Raw genomic sequence first — 22,588 nt, forward strand, 5'->3', positions numbered from 1 at the left:
ACTTCCAAAGTGCTGCCATCCTCTCCTCTTGCAGATCTCATCACCTTACTTTTACCCATATTCACCTTCAATTTTCTCCTATCGCACACCTTATTACTCTCACCTTGAAACATCCCCAATACTCCTCCACTCCTACCTCTACTCTATCTTTCACCACTTCCCACGCTTCTCTCAGCTTTTCCTTGTGCTTCTCTTCCTTTCACTCACACGAACTCTCATAGGTCGGCGCTGGTGAAGCCCAGTGTGATAACAGCTTAGCCTATTCAACTCCGATGACAAGGTGTCTTGTCATTTGGTCAAATAAAACAAAAAAATCATAAAACACCAAAATGTTTGATCAAACACCAGAAAAATATGACGTCAGTCCTCGCTTCGCTGCGAGCGAAGCGAGGATTGACGTCATATTTTTCTGGTGTTTGATCAAACATTTTGGTGTTTTATGTTTTTTTGTTTTATTTGACCAAATGACAAGACATCTTGTCATCGGAGTTGAATGGGTTAGCTTAGGAAAAGCTCATTTAACTGGCCTAAAATACCTTCAGTTTTCATTATGCACAAATCTCGTGGAACAGAGGTATGACATACAGTATCTAAACATACCCCATTGAGATTTTTCTTCTTCTATTTCTATTCAATTTGCTAAGGAAAGGCGGACGAAGAAAGAGAAAATAATCATGAAAAAAGACAAGGTGAGGAGCCTACGCCAGGAGGCGCTGAGTAGTTGTGCCAAAGCTGTCACCTTTGTCCTATTGTGCGCTTTGGAGACTGTTTGGGGGGGGAGGGTGGGGAGGCAAGTAACAGTCTGTCACGAACTAGCCCTTGCGTTTGAATTGGTGTTTCGAATCTATGGTCTTGATTCGAATCAGTTCCTACAATTCATATGCCAGACGTTACTTTTATCCCTCTTTTGGATATTTTTTCCAATCTCTTGGATATCGAAAGTGGTTATGTACAAAACTTGTTTATTTTCATATACTTACAATGAATAACCTACAGTAAAGATGGGCGTGAACAGAGTGCGATCGCGCAAATCAGAGAGAAGAAAAAAATTAATAATAATAATAATAATAATGATAATAATAATAATGATAATAATAATAATAATAATAATAATAATAATAATAATAATAATAATAATAATAATAATAATAATAATAATAATAATAATAAATAGATAAATAAATACCAGCACGTCTTCTTACACCACAACTGTAAGACACCAGTGCCCTGGCACAGGTGCCAATGTATGCCAATATAACCTATCACTATCTGCCGAGCTCCACACAATCTACCCGTTTCTTTATTTCTGTGTGAAGAAGGCTCACAATATATCAACTACTACTCATCTAAGACACGTAAGTACAAAAACATAGAAGCGAGGGCTCTACTTCGTATCATCATCTTGATCTACGTGCCCTCTGACCTTTGAGGGCGGGCGGTTTCGACTGTGTAATCCTCCGCTGTCGGCTTGCAAAAACTCGAATTACAAAACAAGATACTCATGTCTACAACTGGACCTCTTATTCTAGAATTTTAGGTAAACCTACACGTTTTACAATACGAACACCGGGCTGCGCCAGTCCCCGCTACGCGGGGGCTCGGCCCTTCGGGCGCTATGGCTCCAGGTAAAATGTGGCTTGGCACCATACCCGCGTCCCTTTGTATCAGTGGTGCTGGCGTCCTTTGTCAGTGACGCGTCATGGAACATGGCTAGTCACATATGGAAATCGGAGAAAAGCGAGGGAAAGCTTAATATGAAATTCAAGCGAATGTATTCGCTCGTTCTCACAAAAGTTATGTGATGACTTTTAAGCAAGATGCCAGCGCGCGCACATGTGTATGTGTATGTGCGTGTGTGTGTGATTCACCATGGCCTTTGGATCACGAGTTGGACTCGTGATCGACAGCTATTTCCCTTTCGGAAGAGAGCTCGGAGCTCGTATATGACCCATCTATAGGTAATGCTGTGACCTTACACGCACACATACACCCAACTCCCCGCCCACGAGAGTTGAAGTAATAACCCGCAGCGCAGCGATACTGAAATTATTTCAGCCCTGGGAGGGATTCGAGCCCGGACCTCTGCAGTAGCAGCCAGGAACTCTACCAACTGCGCCACGAGGTGTGTGTGTGTATAAGAGTGAGTGAGAGAGAGAGCGACTGTAGTTTCAATGCGGAAGTGTTCCTGGCTGGACTAAAACAAATAAGTGAATAAACAGATAAGTGAATAAATTAACAAATGAATTATAAATAGATAAATAAATAAAATAAATTTTGCAACAATATAACTGATGCGAAGAAAATATATGAAACGCAGTTTCAATCAGGAGAGATAGCAGTCTAGTAAAAAATCAAAATCCTTTATATTTTATGGAGAGTAATTCACCAGGTAACAAAGATGCAGAAAACCATATTAGTAATTCATGATCAAACAAAACGAAATTCATCTCCCAATTTATACAAAAATCATCTACGGAATAATTTTATATCTGGTTTTTAATACATGTTTGTACATTCTGCGAATCTGCTACATGATGAAACTGCAAGAATATAAAATCTGGCCACATACTTTAGAAGAATCCTTGGTGTCGACATGACGTCATTAAGAAACCAAAGACGTTGCATTTGCTTCTTTTGCAAGTCCTAGTATTATTGTCCGATTTTTCACAAGACTTATATGAAACATTGAATCTCCAGTAAAGGAAAATTCCGTAGTGAACTTTTATGTTATATATATAATAAAAATCCTCACCCATTACATTGTATCTGTAAGAGTTGAACAATTTCAAAATTGGCGCGCAACAGTCGCCCATGTTGACGCTTTCATGCTGAGAAAGACTAACTTCATAAACCCGTATGTTGTCTTATCACCATCGCTATTTACTGTGTCAGGGAGGGTCACTGGCTTAAGAAACAAAAGACTGTCTTATTCTGTTACAAGCAAGATACTACCTCTGGCAACAAGCAAGTAACGTGAAACGAGGGAGAAAAGGTTAACTGAAGATGAAATGAAGATCAGGACTAGAGAGAGGCAACAAATTCAACGGTAGGGCATTGAGGGGAACCTGTGAGGTGAGAGAGGAATGCAGGAGGCGGGCTTAACGAAGCTGAGGGCAGGCGAGAGGGAATATGACGCACGTGGATACAGGTACCCATCCCTTCCCTTTGAGATTAAAACCTTCCTTGCTCAAGACGTAGCGTGTTTTTGTTCTTAAACTGACTCTTGTAAACGAAAGACCTAATCAGGACTTTTCACCTGTCGTTACTGAACAAAAATGCCTGGCTTCGATCAAGTTCCTTAAAAAGGGGCCCATCTATTCATTTGGGTAGCACATCGAAGAGTTGTGAACAAATATTGTGAGAAAAATAAATAAAACAAATAGAGCGGGTATCGAAAGTGGAAGGAGGAGGGGGAGAGGGAACAGGCGGGTAAGGCAGATTCCCACTTGTCTGTTCTCGGCACTTGAAGGAGATCTGTTGCTCTTGAACAGTGTTTGCCTCACCTCACCTCCACTCTTCTTCTTCCTTCTCCTCCTCCTCTTCTTCTTCTAGTTCTTAAGTCCTCAACACGAGATTCTCCTAAATTAAGTCTTCCGGCGTGCGTCCGAACAATGGTGGTAACGACATCAAGACAAAGACATTACGTCATCCCCGTTTTCTGTGGATCTCCCCTCTGCTTAGCAATCTCCAACACATTACTTCTCAACCAACTTCTTCGATTTCTCTTCTTTTCGTCCTCTTCCTCTTTTATACGTTTCACCCAGAATAAATTGTTTGGGTTATTTACTATATCTACTTCAACCTCCTCCTCCCCCGTCAACTTCCTTTTCCGCATCCTGGTCTACTCTCCGTCGCTCACCTTTCCACTCTTGAAAGTGCTGCGGTCAAGCACCACAAAATCCCACCTACCCCCTCACCCACCACCAAGGGTTTAAACATGCGGACGTAGTCAATTCCGTCAATAATGAACCGCCCTTCCCGCCCCTTTAGTACCGAAACTGATGTAACCCAACAGTATCCACTCAAACGCACATGGCTCGATTAACCTCGAGCCCGCTCAAACGCTACCTCCCACCATTGTTCTTCGGCTAATCTAATCAACGGCTCTTCGGTGAGGGTTTCGAGGTATAACAATAAGATAATCACTCAAACCATCAGCCGGTGAACAAAGGCATTCACCCAGCTGACATTAAATGAATATACTGTATAAACATGATAGGTACATAGTTCTGTGATAGAACACTCATTATATCACATAAACACAACCAGATGAACGGGGAACAAAACAGCAGTATACTAATATACATACAACCTACTACCACACAATACATCACACAAAACCGCATTCACACCCAGATCATAAGACAAACTCTTGAAGAAAGACCACCAAACTCATTAATCCTCCAACAACGCCCAGACATCAGCTCCGCAGAAAAAAAAAAAAAAATCCTTTTCAAGTAAAAACATTAACACCATCCAGCTTCGAGAAAGTGCCAAAGCAGAATGGACTTGGCCACAGAATCAAACAGCCCTTAACCCATTAAACTCCGATGACAAGATTCTTGTCATTTGGTCAAATAAAACAAAAAATCATAAAACACCAAAATGTTTGATCAAACACCAGAAAAATATGACGCTCAGTCCTCGCTTCGCTCGCGAGCGAAGCGAGGACTGAGCGTCATATTTTTCTGGTGTTTGATCAAACATTTTGGTGTTTTATGATTTTTTGTTTTATTTGACCAAATGACAAGAATCTTGTCATCGGAGTTTAATGGGTTAATGCAACCGTCACACAGAGGACACTGAACACATCTTACAATGCCCCACGTTAACAATCCATATAAAGTAATACAATATCTCTTTCCTGAGTGACTTTCGGGCCAGCCCGGAAGACGCTGACATTTGTCTGGGAGCTGTGGGCCTGAAGAGATGGTGCGATCTCCACATACGGTTAATTCAGTTTAACGTCGCTAACTCCCTCTATCAGGAACCTAGGACGGTGCCACTTACAAAGGACTTTGTAGCGTGGAATTTAATGAACCATGTCCTTGGTCCAACTCGCTGGTGGCAAGGGTCGAACTGTCATTACCTCAACCTCCGCCGCAAGTAGCGACGCTCTAAAACGCTCGGCCAGCAAGCATCTCCATAAGGTGAAGAATGTAAATAAGATTAAAAAAAAAAAAAAAATACTCAAAGGTACCTTTTATCTGTAAGGCCAGAAATCAGTCCGGTCGTTGTTTTCCTCTTTTTTTTTCATAGGAGGTAAAGGGAACACGGGCTGAGGGAAATACTTTTATTCCTGACTAGAGGTGAGTTCATAAATTGGGACAAGTTTAACTTTTCTAAAAGAATGCCAAGAAATACATTTGTACCCCTCCTCTGGTTCCCAGCCTTTTCCAGAACATTCCCCATCTTCAAAAATTCTCGACATTCTCATTTTTTTTCAAAATCCAACCAAAAAGATAAAATAATAATAATAATAATAATAATAATAATAATAATAATAATAATAATAATTATATGGTAACAATAATAATAAAATGTTGATGAAGAGAAACCCTTTGATTAATCACAAAGTCGGCAATCATAATTATTTGTATTTGATAGAAGTTTTCTTTTATATTCGGATTCCTCACAGTGTACAGAAATCTATAATTTGTATTATTATCAGTAGGCCATGGCTCCCATGTTGAGAACAGAAGCTAATATTCAATCAATCAATCAATCAATCGATCTATCAACCAGTCGTGTACAAAGACCTATGTCATATCATTCCATGACTTGCACGACTACGCTAATATATGCCACGTAACTCCTGCAAACTTCTCTATGTCGTCTTTCCACCTGACTGGTCTCCTTTTTACATGCTTCCCATCTCGAGGCATCCAGTCAGTAACACACTTACTCCATCGCCCATCTTTCTCTCGTGCTAACTTCCCTGCCCGATTCCACTTTCTCTATTTTAATGCTTCCAGTGATTTCAAAGCTAGTTATGATTGCTGGAAATTTCAAGAGTAAAACTCTTTTCCTGTATATTACAACTAAGTAAATACAATAAGGTAAACACACACACACACACACACACACACACACACACACACACACACACACACACACACACACACACACACGCACACAGTCTCAGACTGTCAGTACGGAGGTATCGGCGGTACCTGTTCGAATCCTTCCCAGGGCTGAAATTATTTCAGTATCGCTGCGCTTCGACTCGTTACTCCAACTCTCGTGGGCGGGGTGTTGGGTGTATGTGTGCGTGTAAGGTCATAGCATTACCCATAGATTGGACATACGAGCTCTCTTCCGGGAGGGCAATAGCTGTCGATCACGAGTCCAACACGTGATCCAAAGACCAAGGTGAATCACACACACACACACACACACACACACACACACACACACACACACACACACACACACACACACACACACACACACACACATGGTGCAGTGGTAGCGATCGCGGTTGCCACTACGGCGGTCCGGGATCGAATCCTGACCAGGGCTGAAATAATTTCAGTATCGTTGTGCTGCGGGTCGTTACTCCAACTCTCGTGGGCGGAGAGTTGGGTGTGTTGTGCGTGTTAGGTCACAGTATTACCCACAGATCGGTCATATATGAGCTCTGAGCTCTCTTCCGGGAGGGAAATAACTGTCGATCACGAGTCCAACTCGTGATCCAGGACCATGGTGAATCACACACACACACACATGGCGCAGTGGTGGCGATCGCGGATGCCACTACGGCGGTCTGGGTTCGAATCCCGACCAGGGCTGAAATGATTTCAGTATCATTGCGCTGCGGGTCGTTACTCCTACTCTCGTGGGCGGAGAGTTGGGTGTATGTGTGCGTGTAAGGTCACAGCATTACCCATAGATCGGTCATATATGAGCTCTGAGCTCTCTTCTGGGATGGAAATAGCTGTCGATCACGAGTCCAACACGTGATCCAAAACCATGGTGAATCACACACACACACGCGCGCGCGCGCGCTGCGACACTATGGTCACCCAGCACAAAAAAGAATTGACGAGTTAAACACCATAATATGAGGACGGAGCCTTTATTTGTACAACGTTTCGCTTATTACAGCTTTTTCAAGTACAAGCTGTAATAAGCGAAACGTCGTACAAATAAAGGCTCCGTCCTCATATGGTGTTTAACTCGTCAGTCTTGTCGGCAACTGCTACTTTCATGAAAACAAAAAAGAATATAAGGAAAATAGAAAGAATCCAAAGAGCAACGACAAAGATGGCCCCAACACTTTCAGAATTGACATACAAACAAAGATTGTCTAAACTGGAACTACCAACCCTGGAACAAAGAAGAGAAAGAGGCAATCTACTGGCCATTTGCAGAATCACGAAAGGCATGGAAGTCCTTGACAGAGAAGACCTATTAAATTGGGATAGAAGAAAAACAAGGAGACATGAAAAGAAACTAAAAAAAAAAAGTTTTCCACACAGACTGGTGGATGTCTGGAACAAATTGGACGAAACAATAGTGTGTGCAAACACCATACAAGAATTTAAGAATAAGCTAGATGTTGCGAGATACAAAGACTGGTCACTACGAGTATAGCTCCTCTTCCAAGTCCCACCCGTCCCCTTCTCACACCTCCCCCCTCCTCCCTTCCACCTACCACCCACCCTTCCTGATAACCTCTCCCAGTTCCTTCCCCGTCGGCCTATATGTACTCAGAGTGTTTGCCATATGTCTGTACTTGAAAAAGCTGTAACAAGCGAAACGTCGTACCAATAAAGGTTTCGATCTCACACGGTGTTGATTCTCACACATATGGATGTTAGACATACTGTTGAAATGTTCTTAAAGAAGTTTAGGTTTCTGTAAGCGAAATCGTGTTTTAGTTATTCAAATGGAGGTAGGAGGATGGCGAAGGAAAAATAGCCCAGTGTGATAACCCCTTTAGATATAACACATATGCATCTCTCAAGACGAAAATGTAGTAGCACATTTAGTAAAATGTTTTAATTACCCACTGTCGGAGAAACAAAGCAAAAGAAACAGACGAACTGTATATTTCGACCACTACTGTGGTCCTCTTCTGCTGAAGAGGACCACAGTAGTGGTCGAAATATACATTTCGTCTGTTTCTTTTGCTTTGTTTCTCCGACAGTGGGTAATTAAAGCACATATGCATCTGTTCCATTCCCTGGCGTTCGAAATAAATGTTCCACATGTGGCTTTAGGGCACGGTCTAAATATTTTTATAGCAACCTGAAGCTTTGATCTTTTATTCTTTCCATGACCTTTGCATCCTCTGCAAACATGTATATGCAGTTTTTCGTACCTTTCATCGTATTCTTTACGTCAGTGTTTCTCAACCAGGGCTCCACGGATCCCAAGGGGGCTACAGAAACCTACCAAGGAGTCTGTAGGGCGGGGAACTCAACATCTTATAGTTAATTTTTTTTTCCATCTTGCATGATTACACAGTGGGTCTTTATCGAGATGTCCATTTTTTCCTGGCTAGTTGCATCTCTCAGAACGTGGCGATGATTTGTATAATATATCGTAATGTTTCTATCACTAAATGTTTAGAAAAAGTGGCTTAATCCTATATAATCCCGTATCAAGGAATCCACTGAATATGTGTGTCGATGTAAGGGGTCCATTAAGCTTGAGAGGTTGAGAAACACTGAAGAGTATTTGGCGCGCTAAACGAACATTCAGGCATTCTGATCACGTGACCGATCAAGAACGGTTACCAGGACCGATCCTTGAGGGACTCCGCTTGTCAGTGGACTTCGTCTTGACATTTATTCACTGTTCTCAGGAAAATGTTTATTCAATCCAATAGCCTACCTCTAAATCCTTTAGTATAATCCAATCTATTTCGTAGTCATTTATGAGGTACCTTGTCATAGCTTACCTCGAAGGTGTTTATCGTAGTCAACTGTGAGGTACCTTGTCATACGCCTTCTCTAGATCCAAGTACACATAATTCATCCAACCTTCTATACCTTGCAGCACATCAATCGCTCCTGAGTAAAGCCTTAACAGGTTCGATGCACTTGATCTGCTAGCTATGAAACTGAAGTGATTGCCAAAATGGTCCTCTCCTTAACGCAAGGGTGGGCAAACAGCGGCCCGTTGAAGGTTCTCATGCGGCCTGCCAACATAAAGTCATATACTCGTACTCACGTTATTATAAAATGATACTCAATAAAATTTATTTATTTATTATTATTATTTATTATTATTATTATTATTATTATTATTATTATTATCATTTATACCCAGTTACTTTGTTTTTCAATTAAATGTGTTTCATGTGAAGTTTCTACTTTGAAATATTATCATAATTTTATTTTTTATTTATTTATTTATTTATTGCTATTTTAGGTAATAAATGTTTTTTACTTAATATATTATGTGCCCTTTTAAGATTGTGAATTTCTGAATGTGGCCCTTGCATTGAAAAGTTTGCTCATCTCTGTTTTAATGTGTTGGACGTACCCATTTTTTTCGCAATTAATTTTGCTATCATTGTTTTGTTTGTGTTTGTATGAGTTTGTGTGCGCGTATGGATATTTGACTCTTTGGTGATTACAGGTTTAATCTTTTTTAGCACAATTTCATACTTTATCAGTACAGACAAGAATGACCAAAATGATACATGGACTCAGAAATTTACCTTACGAAGAGAGGCTTAGGCACCTTAACTTACACTCTGGAAAGACGCAGAGTGCGGGGTGATCTAATAGAGGTGTTCAAGTGGATCAAAGGCTTTAACAAGGGTGATGCAAACAAGGTCATCATATTAAAACAACAGGGCAGGACTCGCAGTAATGGTTATAAACTGGACAAATTTAGATTTAAGAAGGAAATAGGCAAGAATTGGTTTACTAATAGGGTGGTCGACGAATGGAATAAACTTAGTAACCATGTAGTAGGCTAAGCGCCGAAACTATCAGTTGTTTTAAGAAACGATTAAACAACTTTATGGATGGGGATGACAGGTGGTGATGGATACGGAGCTGCCTAGTGTAGGCCTTATGGTCTCTTGCAGTCTCCTTCATTCTTGTGTTCTTATGTTCTTATGTTCTCATGTGTTGCTTCCATCTTTTGTGTGTCTGGTTTTCATTTATTATTAGTTATATGTCAATATATTATTATTTACTATTTACCTGTTTGTTTAATATCTAACTATACCTATGCATTTATTAATGTATTTCATTTGTTATTTACACTATTATAGTTTTTATTTATTATTTTATTATTATTATGATTTTTTTTCGCATCCGACCTAGATATGGACCAAAAGGTCTCCTGTCGGCATGCTCCGCCTTTGTAATCCTTTGTAGATAGATAGATGGATAGATAGATAGATAGATAGATAGATAGATATTCTCTCAGCGGGCCAGATACCTGAGAGAATGACGAGCGCAGAGAGGTTGCATAATTATTTTGTTCCAAACAGTACAGTAAATACACAAAAAATAAAATCAACCTTCATGTTTACCAGCACACAAGATACAAAATACACAGAGAATAAAAACAAGAAAAAATTAAGACAGTGAATGATTTTATTTACCAAAATATTTTAGAAAAAGTAATATGAATAAAAGAAAATGATATGATGAAGTGACCTCGCGGGCTGTAGTTTTGTGACAATTTTCTATATAATTTCCCTCACACAGTCAGGGTTTCTGTTTTGGTTCTCTTGCCTTCGCGCGAAGCGATATGCTGTTTGAAATTTGGTGTCTTACCTTTCCTTTTCTTCTTCGTTCTTCGTTCGACAAAAAAAAGAAAAAAAAAAAAAAAATGGCATTGTGGTTGATAAAAATGCGTGTCTATTCACTGTGACCCATTCAGTGTTGTACACACACACACACACACACACACACATATATATTGGAAAACAGCAAACACCAGATTCAATTGAAGGGTTTATTTGCCCGACGTTTCGATTCCCGTCCAGGAATCGTCTTCAGGGGGTATAACGGTTACAAGAATGTGAACTCCTTATGAATCGCTGAAATGGTAAACCTGGGAAAGGTTCACCCTTTCAGTCAATTGTACAACGCTTACAATACAATAATAAGATAAAATAAAATAACATACAATAAAAATAATAAAATACATTACAATGCCAATTACAGTAAAATAAAAATAAAAAATTACAATTTTGAACATAAAACAAACGAAGAAAAAGTGACCATAGGTGACACATAGTAAACAACAACAGGACAAAGAGTTGTTGTTTCACCTATGGTCACTTTTTCTTCGTTTGTTTTATGTTCAAAATTGTAATTTTTTATTTTTATTTTACTGTAATTGGCATTGTAATGTATTTTTATTGTATGTTATTTTATTTTATTTTATTTTATTATTGTATTGTATGCGTTGTACAATTGACTGAAAGGGTGAACCTTTCCCAGGTTTACCATTTCAGCGATTCATAAGGAGTTCACATTCTTGTAACCGTTATACCCCCTGAAGACGATTCCTGGACGGGAATCGAAACGTCGGGCAAATAAACCCTTCAATTGAATCTGGTGTTTGCTGTTTTCCAATATGGATCCCAGATTCCAAATCGTCTCTTACATATATATATATATATACATATATATATATATATATATATATATATATATATATATATATGTGTGTGTGTGTGTGTGTGTGTGTGTGTGTACGTGTGTATGTATGTTCATGCACAAAACCTTACAACAGTTAGAGAAGAGTAACCAAGGGATCGAAGCGTTTTAATTGGAATCAAACTCCCTCCATTCTCTAGAGTGGAAGTTCTCAACTTTTTGAAAGCGTTTCGATCCTCTGCTGTGTCTGTGAAGAAATGTAGACATGCTATTGCAATGTTAACGATGAAAAAAAAAATGAATCGAAACAAAAGCAATAATTATATGAAATCATGAAAAAATACATTAAAATGTTTTTCAATTCTCCCTAACCTCTCCAATCAAGGATTCGAGACCCCTGACCAATCACACACACACACACGCACATACACACACACACACACACACATACACACACACACACACACACACACACACACACACACATACACACACACACACACGCGCGCGCGCGCACGTACATACGATTCGATGGCGCGGTGATAGAGTTCCCGACCGCCACTGTGGCGGTCCGGTTTCAAATCCCGCCCAGGGCTGAAATGATTTCAGTGTAGCTGCGCTGTGAGTCGTCACTCCAACTATTGTGAGCAGGGAGTTGGGTGTGTGTGTTCGTGTGACGTCACAGCATTACCCATAGATCGGTCATATATGAACTCTGAGCTCTCTTTCGGGAGGGAAATAATTGTCGATCATGAGTCCAACACGTGATCCAAGACAATAGTTATTCACACACACACACACACACACACACACACACACACACACACACACACACACACACACACACACACACACACACACACACACACACACATATATATATATATATATATATGATTCATCATGGTCTTGGATCTCGTGTTGAACTCGTGATCGACAGCTCTTCCCTTCGGAAGAGAGCTCAGAGCTCATATATAACCGATCTATGGGTAATGCTATTACTTTACAAGCACACCTAACTCCCCTCGCACGAGAGTTGGAGTAACGACTCGCAGCTCAGGGATACTGAAATTATTTCAGCCCTGGGTGGGATTCGAACTCGGACCGCTATAGTGGCGGTCGGGAACGGTACCACTGCCCCGTGTGTGTTTGTTCGTTACGTGGATGATGTTTTTGTCATTATGCAAAAAGGGGGAAGTAGAAACCTTCTTGGACCTCTTAACCCATTAAACTCCGATGACAAGATTCTTGTCATTTGGTCAAATAAAACAAAAAATCATAAAACACCAAAATGTTTGATCAAACACCAGAAAAATATGACGTCAGTCCTCGCTTCGCTCGCGAGCGAAGCGAGGACTGACGTCATATTTTTCTGGTGTTTGATCAAACATTTTGGTGTTTTATGATTTTTTGTTTTATTTGACCAAATGACAAGAATCTTGTCATCGGAGTTTAATGGGTTGAACAGGAGAGGAATAACGACATTCAGTTTGAGATGGAGGAGGAGGAGGAGGAGAAGGAGAAGAAGGAAAACAGTTGTTTGTCATTCCTGGACGTCATGGTGACGAGAACCGACGCCACGTTGACAACTGGTGTTTAAAGGAAGGGCGCCCACACAGACCGACTGCTAGATTATAACAGCTGTCATCCGGCCGAACGCAAAAGAAGTGTGGTCAAGACTGCGGTCTAGGGCAGAGAAGGTGTGTTCTACGGGTGACAGCAGGAGGGAGAAAAGGAGACATCTTAGGACAGATCCCTTAGAGGGGGTTTACACGGTCTAACGGTTCGTCGAACGCGGTTCGACAGACACGTGTTTAAAGTGATGTGTGAACGTGTGAACGGGGTGTCTGGTTGCATTGCTAGCCGCATGCAACCAATGAACTTCCCGGCATACAGGTACCATGCAATTCGCAACTAGCGACATTATGTAGCACGATAGTCGTATAGAGTCTAGTCAACATGTACTAGTATACGCGTACATGCAGCTGATACGAAGCTAGGCTAGGTAGGCCATTGAACTCGAGCAGCTATACCGTGTACACATACGTACGTACATCAACTAATTAAAGTTGATTGGTGCGTTGCGTTTATGATATCGATTGATAATGCAATAATTGATCACGGGTAAGTTGTGTTTGCTCTGATCCTTTCATTAATGGTGATGGGATTCAGGGATTGCCAAATGATGGATAATGCATGAAAAACGTTGAATCTTGCCGCGGGAGCGATTTTTGTTTGGGGGGGGGGGATCGCTCCCACTATTGCATTTGCGAGGGCGACATTGGAACTTTCCCGAGCGAAATCGCTCGTCGCTCCCGTGTATTTTTTTTTCGCTGATATATATATATATATATATATATATATATATATATATATATAATAATAAATTGATGACCAAGCGCTTTCGTCTATTTAGACATCCTTATGTACCCTGAAGATGTGTGAATAGACGAAAGCGCTCGGTCATCAATTTATTTCCTGGGTGGTTTTTCTGCACACACACAAACACACACACACACACACACACACACACACACACACACACACACACACACACACACACACACACACACACACACACACCACAGCCCTCTTCTGGGAGCGTTGTTAGCCGAAATGAAATCTGCAAAGGACGTAAAAACAAAATGAATGAGGTAACTAAATGAATAGATGAAAGATAAACGAGTAAACAGAAAATAATGGGGGTATTGCTGCGTGTGTGTTTCATTTTAATTGTCAGTGTACCAATTTACTTCTTAATTATTCTTTATTTATTCATATATTCATTCATTTACATATGTACTGTGCTGTATGAACCCATTAAACTCCGATGACAAGATTCTTGTCATTTGGTCAAATAAAAAAAAAAAAATCATAAAACACCAAAATGTTTGATCAAACACCAGAAAAAATATGACGTCATATTTTTCTGGTGTTTGATCAAACAAAATCATAAAACACCAAAATGTTTGATCAAACACCAGAAAAATATGACGTGTTTTATGATTTTTTGTTTTATTTGACCAAATGACAAGAATCTTGTCATCGGAGTTTAATGGGTTAATTATTCTTTATTTATTCATATATTCATTCATTTACATATATACTGTGCTGTTTGATTAAGTTTTGGAGCAGGATGAATGTATTTTTGATACGAGTATGTATTCCAGCAGGATCGTGCTAACAGTCTCGTTTCTTTGATCTGTTCCAGGCTCGCGCTGGGGTGGAGCTGTGGGAGGTGGGCGAGCCTCTCGGTTTCGCAAGTTGCTGTGCTGGTGTGAGCTTACCTCAGCCGAGCGGGGAGGGGGGCCCGGGTACAGTGAGGCCCCCGTCTACGGGGTCGTCACCGCATTCCCAGAGGCCCCCAGTCTCGCCCGCCGCCGCCACAACTAGTAGCAGCAGTAGCAGTAGCACCACTTGTAGCAACTTCTCCTCGTCATCCTCCTCGTCCTGTTCCTCCTCTGCGTCCGCGGGGGAGTCTGCCGTTGACCCGGCCACTACCGCCGCACCATCCGGCCTTGACCACCCGTGTCTGCACGGGACGCTATCCGACCCCGGCTACGAGTCGGCCCACCTGGCCGACGAAGAAGAGCTTGTCCATCACCTTTGTCGCCTTCACCACCACGACAATCCGTACGCTCTCCACATCCCGTCCTCAATATCGTCAGGGGAGGCGACGGTGACCCCCGAAGGTTCAGAAAGCGCCATGTCGCTTCGGGAGCGGTCAGGACTGAGCAGCAGCCACCGGGACGCGGCCGCATCGCCCCTGCACCAGGGACTGACGCGATCCCGCTCCTTTGGTGGGCTCCTGTCCCATCGCAGGTCACACTCCCAGGCTTCTTCCAACATCAGGTGAGTTTTTGGCCATCTCTTCAACCGTGGTGGCCCTCGCACTAATACCCTGGCCACAACAGAGGGTATTGGGTCAAATGGGAAGCTTAGACCGACCGGCTGAGTGGGTGAGGTGAGGTGATGGATTAGGTTATATATATATATTAAAGAACCTTTATTGGATCTAGCCCAGGTGAGTCAACAAATCCAATTAGAATAGGATAGGATCGGTCAAACTGAGCTCAACCTGTTGGCTTGTTTATGGAGTACCTGTTACTTTTATGAGTGATTGTGTTATTGAATACATAAGTGCATGGGTATATACAAACATGTATACATGCATACATTCATGCATACATGTTCATTGAGAAATCTAGATGTTAAGCGAAGTCATATTCTAGTTATTGAAATGGGAGTCGGAGGTAGGATGTCGGAGGGAAAATAGCCCAGTGTGATAACAATTTAAGGATGGAAGAGCAGCACGGGGTCATGGGAAAAAAATAATCTATGGACGCTCGCTGGCTGAGCGGGTTAGAGCGTCGCTACTTGCGGCGGAGGTCGAGGGGATGGAGGTTCGAACCCTGCCGACTTCGAGTGGGACCAAGGGTATGGTTCATTAAATTTCACGTCACATTGTCCTCTTTACGGGTCACCGTCCTAGCCTCTTAACAAGGGGGAATTCGCTACATTAAACCGAATCAATCACATATCTCAAGGATAGAGTATATATATATATATATATATATATATATATATATATATATATATATATATAAATTCATCAACTTAATAGAATAGACAATCGGTGCCTGATCTTCTACTCGCCAGCAACATAGAGAAAGACCAACACTTATCCAACGTGCCAAGGTACTAGGTACAACAACAAACTTGTGCTCACAGAGCACCGAGGACTGATCGTTACAAGAACAACGGCATTCAGTCCATAGTGTACATTATTAATTCAATATAATCTAGTTTTAAAATTAGCTGAAATTATACATTGTCATTGTATCACTGTATCACTGTTAACTCAATAAACCGATTATTATATAGAGTGAAGAAAGACTAGTAAAAGAGGTATGGAAGGCAGATGTAGAGGGAGTGAACATGAGGGGACGTCCTAGGATGAGGTGGATGGATGGGGTGAAGGGGGCTTTGGGGAAGAGGGGAATGTCTGTTGAGGAAGGACGGGAGAGGACAGAAGACAAGGGTGAACGGAGAATGGTTGAATATGGATGATGTTGTGATTGCATGAGGTGGAATGGGTGGGGGGTGAGGTAGTATGTGTGAGCAAAATTTGACGCAGCCCAAAGGGATTTCTCCCCGTCTTCTCCTTTTATGACAATGGGGGGACGGAGAGGAGGGGTCGCCGATTTAATGAAGCGGCCTTGCTGTGGATGTGCTGTGTCTTGCGACACTGCTTCTGCCCCAGGGCAGTGGACAAGGTGCAGGGATGACCCGTCATCCAGGAGGTGCACAGATAAGAGGGAGGGTGGAGGGGTGTGGAGTGTATTCAGGGATGGAATGGGTGGAAATGATTTTATGCCTTTTCCTTTTTGGCTACCTCCCTTGTAAGGGGGAAAAAGCCTTGGTATATGTATGTATGTATTATTATTATTATTATTATTATTATTATTATTATTATTATTATTATTATTATTATTATTATTATTATTATTATTATTATTATTATGGGAGGTGAGCCAGCTGTTGTTTGCGGACGACACTGCGCTTGTGGCAGGATCGGAGGAGGGATTGAGGAAGTTGGTGGCAGAGTTTGGGAGAGTATGTGATAGAAGAAAGCTAAAGATAAATGTGGGTAAAAGTAAGGTGATGAGATGTACAAGGGGTGAAAGTGGCAGTAGACTGGAAGTGAGCATTAAGGGAGAGCGACTGGAGGAAGTGGATAGTTTTAGATACTTGGGTGCAAATGTGGCAGGAAAAGGTGAAGTGAAGGTGGAGGTAGAATGTAGATTGAGAGAAGCGAGTAAATGCCTTGGTGGATTAAAGAGTGTAATGAGGAATAGTCATTTGGGAATGGATGCTAAGAGGAGACTGTATGAAGGAGTGATTGTGCCAATAGCACTGTATGGGGCAGAAACATGGAACATAAGAGAAGAAGAGAGAAGGAGTTTGAATGTGTTTGAGATGAGGTGTCTGAGAAGTATGATAGGGGTTACTAGGCTAGATAGAGTGAGAAATGAGGAAGTGAGGAGGAGAACAGGGGTGGAAAAGGAGTTGGGAGATAGGGTTGATGAAAGAGTATTAGGATGGTTTGGACACATGGAAAGAATGAGTGAAGAAAGACTAGTAAAAGAGGTATGGAAGGCAGATGTGGAGGGAGTGAACATGAGGGGACGTCCTAGGATGAGGTGGATGGATGGGGTGAAGGGGGCTTTGGGGAAGAGGGGAATGTCTGTTGAGGAAGGACGGGAGAGGACAGAAGACAGGGGTGAACGAAGAATGGTTGTATATGGATGATGTTGTGATTGCATGATGGGGGGTGAGGTAGTATGTGTGAGCAAAATTTGACGCAGCCCAAAGGGATTTCTCCCCGTCTTCTCCTTTTATGACAATGGGGGGGACGGAGAGGGGGGTCGCCGATGTAATGAAACGGCCTTGCTGTGGATGTTCTGTGTCTTGCGACACTGCTTCTGACGAAGGGCAGTGGACAAGGTGCAGGGATGACCCGTCATCCAGGAGGTGCACAGATAAGAGGGAGGGTGGAGGGGTGTGGAGTGTATTCAGGGATGGAATGGGTGGAAATGATTTTATGCCTTTCCCTTTTTGGCTACCTCCCTTGTAAGGGGAAAAAAGCCTTGGTATATGTATGTATGTATTATTATTATTATTATTATTATTATTATTATTATTATTATTATTATTATTATTATAATCATTATTGGTGAATGGAGAATGGTCATGTATGGATAATGCTGTGATGCATGGGAGTGGGAGGGGGATGGGTGGGTGAGGGCGTATGTGTGAATGATATTTTGACACAGTCCGAAGGGATTTTTCCATGTCTTCTCTTTTTCTGAATGAGGGGATGGAGAGGAGGGGGAGGGGGATTGCCAATTAAATGAACGGCCTTGCTCGCTGTGGATATGCTGTGTCTTGGGACACTGCTTCTGACCCAGGGCAGTTGGCGAGATCCAGGGATAACCTGTCATCCAGGAGGAGCCAAGATGAGAGGGAGGGAGGGAAGGGGTGAATGGGAGTGGAGTGTGTGGGGATGGAATGAGTGGGAGTAGATTTTGTCTTTTTTTTTTTTTTTTGGCTACTTCCCTTGTAAGGGGGGAAAAGCCTTTGGTATGTGTATGTATGATATATTATAATTATTAGTAGTAGCAGCAGTAGTAGTAGTAGTAGTAGTAGTAGTAGTATTACGTTTCTTCTTGGAGAGATCTGTGGAGCTGCTAAATACTGTGGGGCAGTGGGTTCCTAACCCATTAAACTCCGATGACAAGATTCTTGTCATTTGGCCAAATAAAACAAAAAATCATAAAACACCAAAATGTTTGGTCAAACACCAGAAAAATATGACGTCAGTCCTCGCTTCGCTCGCGAAGCGAGGACTGACGTCATATTTTTCTGGTGTTTGATCAAACATTTTGGTGTTTTATGATTTTTTGTTTTATTTGACCAAATGACAAGAATCTTGTCATCGGAGTTTAATGGGCTAATCAAAGTGGAGATAACATTTATGATAATATATCTTAAAGATTCCATTCAATAATACCATCAGTTCTTCTACTAAATTGTTTCCTCGTGAACGTCTCACTATTGCTTATCACTATCCTAACACCGTACGTAAGCAAATTGTGAACGTTCAACAAAAGCCGAAGGAAGTTGAGTCACCTGGTGTTTATTGTTTGCCCTGCAAAGATTGTGATTTGGTTTACTTGGGTCAAACCGGGAGAGACTTGAACACTAGATTGGCAGAACATAAAAGGTCAATTAGGTATGGGCAGGAAAATTCAGCTGTATTTCTTCATGTTAAAAATAAGAATCATTCTTTCGACTGGGGTAAGGCCAGATTAGTGTTCAAACGGCGGTTTCAGGAGGGAAAATAGTTGAATCAGCATTAATTGAGGAATCCCCCAACATTAATATTTCTAAAGGACAGTGGACTCATGACATTCTCACGCGCAGCAATAAATAAGCTCGTGCGGACGTTACATCCTCCCCTCTCCTCACCCCCTCCCTCCTCCGCCACCCCAGTTAGCCCCGCATCTGAGTGAGGTCAACTGTCCACATCTCTTCTTACTGTAGTTTATAAGTCCCCTCTGTTCTCTATCTTATGTACTTTCCTGAAGAGGGCTACAGTTGATAGCCGAAATATAGGATTATTCTCTATTCGAAGTTTATTCTTTCTCCGACTGTGGGTTCCTGTGTGATACATATATATATATATATATATATATGTATATATATATACATATATATATATATATAAATATGTATATATATGTATATATATGTATATATATATATTTTCTTTAAGGCATATAGAGTTGTATGCAACAGCAAATTGAGCTCTGATGAGTTTCCGATGAAGAGTTTCAAGTCTTCTAAAGATCTCTCTAGCATGGAGAGGTAAAGAAAAAACCAAGTTGCCGATAGAAGCCATCTAATGGGGTAGAACAGGATACAAGACGTTTCGCTAATCACAGTTAGCATTTTCAATTGTGACAATAGCAAAGAAATGGAAGATTATAAATACAGAAAGTAAACACTAGGAAAGATTACAAAGAAATGACCGTTATTCTGGGACACTACCACTCGCCTTTCCAGACGGTTGACATACCACCTTAACAATGGAGGCCCTAAGCGACACCTTCAGGAGACCCATAACATTCCAATCACCAGATCCATCCTAGTGGACAATACCACCATTTTAGACCAAGAAAGTGACAAGCGCCGCCTTGCCCTCCTTGAGGCCCTCCACATTAAATACAGCCAACCTACACTGAACACCCAACAGGAAGCCCCCACCATTCTTCCCAGCCTCAAACCATTCAGAATCCGCCAAACCAGACAACCCAGCTACGAGACAAATCAGCCCTCCCATGAGCAGTCACTCCGTCCGCGACGGACACCCAGGCCACAGTAACGGTCATCTGAGTGTCCTTTCCCAGTGGTCACAGTTCCCCATCCCGCGTTCCTTTCCCCGATATTCAAAGTGTCCTTTCCCAGTTTCAGACCAGAATAACGGTCATTTCTTTGTAATCTTTCCTAGTGTTTACTTTCTGTATTTATAATCTTCCATTTCTTTGCTATTGTCACAATTGAAAATGCTAACTGTGATTAGCGAAACGTCTTGTATCCTGTTCTACCCCATTAGATGGCTTCTATCGGCAACTTGGTTTTTTCTTTACCTCTCCATGCTAGAGAGATCTTTAGAAGACTTGAAACTCTTCATCGGAAACTCATCAGAGCTCAATTTGCTGTTGCATACAACTCTATATGCCTTAAAGAAAATATTTTGCCGCGTTACTCCAATATATATATATATATATATACATATATATATATACATATATATATATCGGTATTTGAGCATTATCTGGAACCATGTGTCCCTCCTTTTTAGGTCGTAACACTGATCTCCGCCGTATTATGATTCTCACGTCTTTCTAACGTGATTGTTGCCCAGTGGAAACAGGACCGAACTAGCGAGCAGGTGGTCGTAAGTTCGACTCCCGGGGTCCGCTGCGTGCTCCCTTCGTTGGTTCCCGACAGCCCTGGCCAGGTGGGGAGACGACCCAGACATCGGGAAAAAAAAAAAAAAAAAAAAAAAAAAAAAAAAAAAAAAAAAAAAAAAAAAAAAAAAAAAACACAGCGGCTTGCCACAAGTGACCGGGCTTGCCCTACATATGGGTTTCTCACTTCCCACTTCGTAGGAGTGGGAGAGTGAGTTTGCTCTTATCTGCTTTCACATCAGGGAGGAGTTCATATATTTCAGCATGGAGCCTTGCCACTCTTTTTCTTTCTCATTGTTTTGATAATGGTCTCTTAAGGCGTTCTTAATCATTTTTAACCAAATATTCACTCCATCCAGCTACCACACTTCCTCAACATTTAGGTTTGAAACACAGGTCTTTCGAGTCAGAAACTGTGTATATGTGTGATTCACCATGGTCTTGGATCATGCGTTGGACTCGTTATTGACAGTTATTACCCTACTGGATGAGAGCTTACAATCAAAGGAATGGTCTATGGTTTACCTAGGACAGACCACCCACTCGCTAGTTGTAGGAGGGGAACAGATGTCTGTGTTAACCCATTAAACTCCGATGACAAGATGTCTTGTCATTTGGTCAAATAAAACAAAAAATCATAAAACACCAAAATGTTTGATCAAACAGCACCAGAAAAATATGACGTCAGTAGTCCTCGCTTCGCTCGCGAGCGAGCGAAGCGAGGACTACTGACGTCATATTTTTCTGGTGCTGTTTGATCAAACATTTTGGTGTTTTATGATTTTTTGTTTTATTTGACCAAATGACAAGACATCTTGTCATCGGAGTTTAATGGGTTAATATAAAGATAGATGTGTATAAAAGAGGCTTAGGAGGGGTGGGCAGGAGACTTGGGGTTGGAATGGTGTACAAATTGGGTTGTGGGCATTTATACATGAGGGAGACCTCACTACCTCCCCTCGTTGCCAGACAAGTGTGAAAACCATCGTATAATATATATTCATTGTTTAGAAGATAGTAGTAATAATTAACACTACCAATACACTACTACTACTACTACTATTAACAATTATAATAATAGTAATAGTATGTTACATACCAACGGCTTTTTCCCTCTTACAAGGGAGGTAGCCAAAAACAAAGGCACGAAATCCACTCCCACCCATTCCATCCCCACATACTCCACTCCCACCCATTCCATCCCCACATACTCCACTCCCATTCACCACCTCTCCCTCCCTCCCTCTTATCTTGGTTCCTCCTGGATAACAGGTCACCCCTGCATCTCGCCCACTGCCCAGGGTCAGAAGCCATGCAGAAAAGAAAACTGGGAGAAATCCCTTCGGGCTGCGTCAAAATATTATTCACACATACGCCCTCCCCCTCCCCCCATCCCCCACCCACTCCCTTTCATGCATCACAGCATCATCCATATACAACCCTTCTCCACTCACCCCTACCTTCTGTCTTCTC

General features: G+C 41.6%; 1 protein-coding gene across 9 annotated transcripts in view; it reads left to right on the forward strand.

The window, feature by feature from the left end:
- LOC143030920 (rho family-interacting cell polarization regulator 2-like) overlaps positions 1 to 22,588 on the forward strand; it is a 276,625-nt gene that overhangs the window by 66,339 nt on the left and 187,698 nt on the right. For all 9 annotated transcript variants that reach the window (XR_012966948.1, XR_012966950.1, XR_012966949.1 and 6 more), the window contains exon 2: positions 14,791 to 15,431. Coding sequence is in view for 6 of the 9 variants with exons in the window: in XM_076194178.1 (XP_076050293.1) it covers positions 14,791 to 15,431 (641 nt within the window). In the remaining 3 variants the exon portion in view is untranslated. The remainder of the gene's footprint in view (positions 1 to 14,790; positions 15,432 to 22,588) is intronic.

This window comes from Oratosquilla oratoria, chromosome 12 (assembly GCF_046742065.1).
Source record: "Oratosquilla oratoria isolate Oo_2021 chromosome 12, ASM4674206v1, whole genome shotgun sequence".
Classification (NCBI taxonomy): Eukaryota; Metazoa; Arthropoda; class Malacostraca; order Stomatopoda; family Squillidae; genus Oratosquilla; species Oratosquilla oratoria.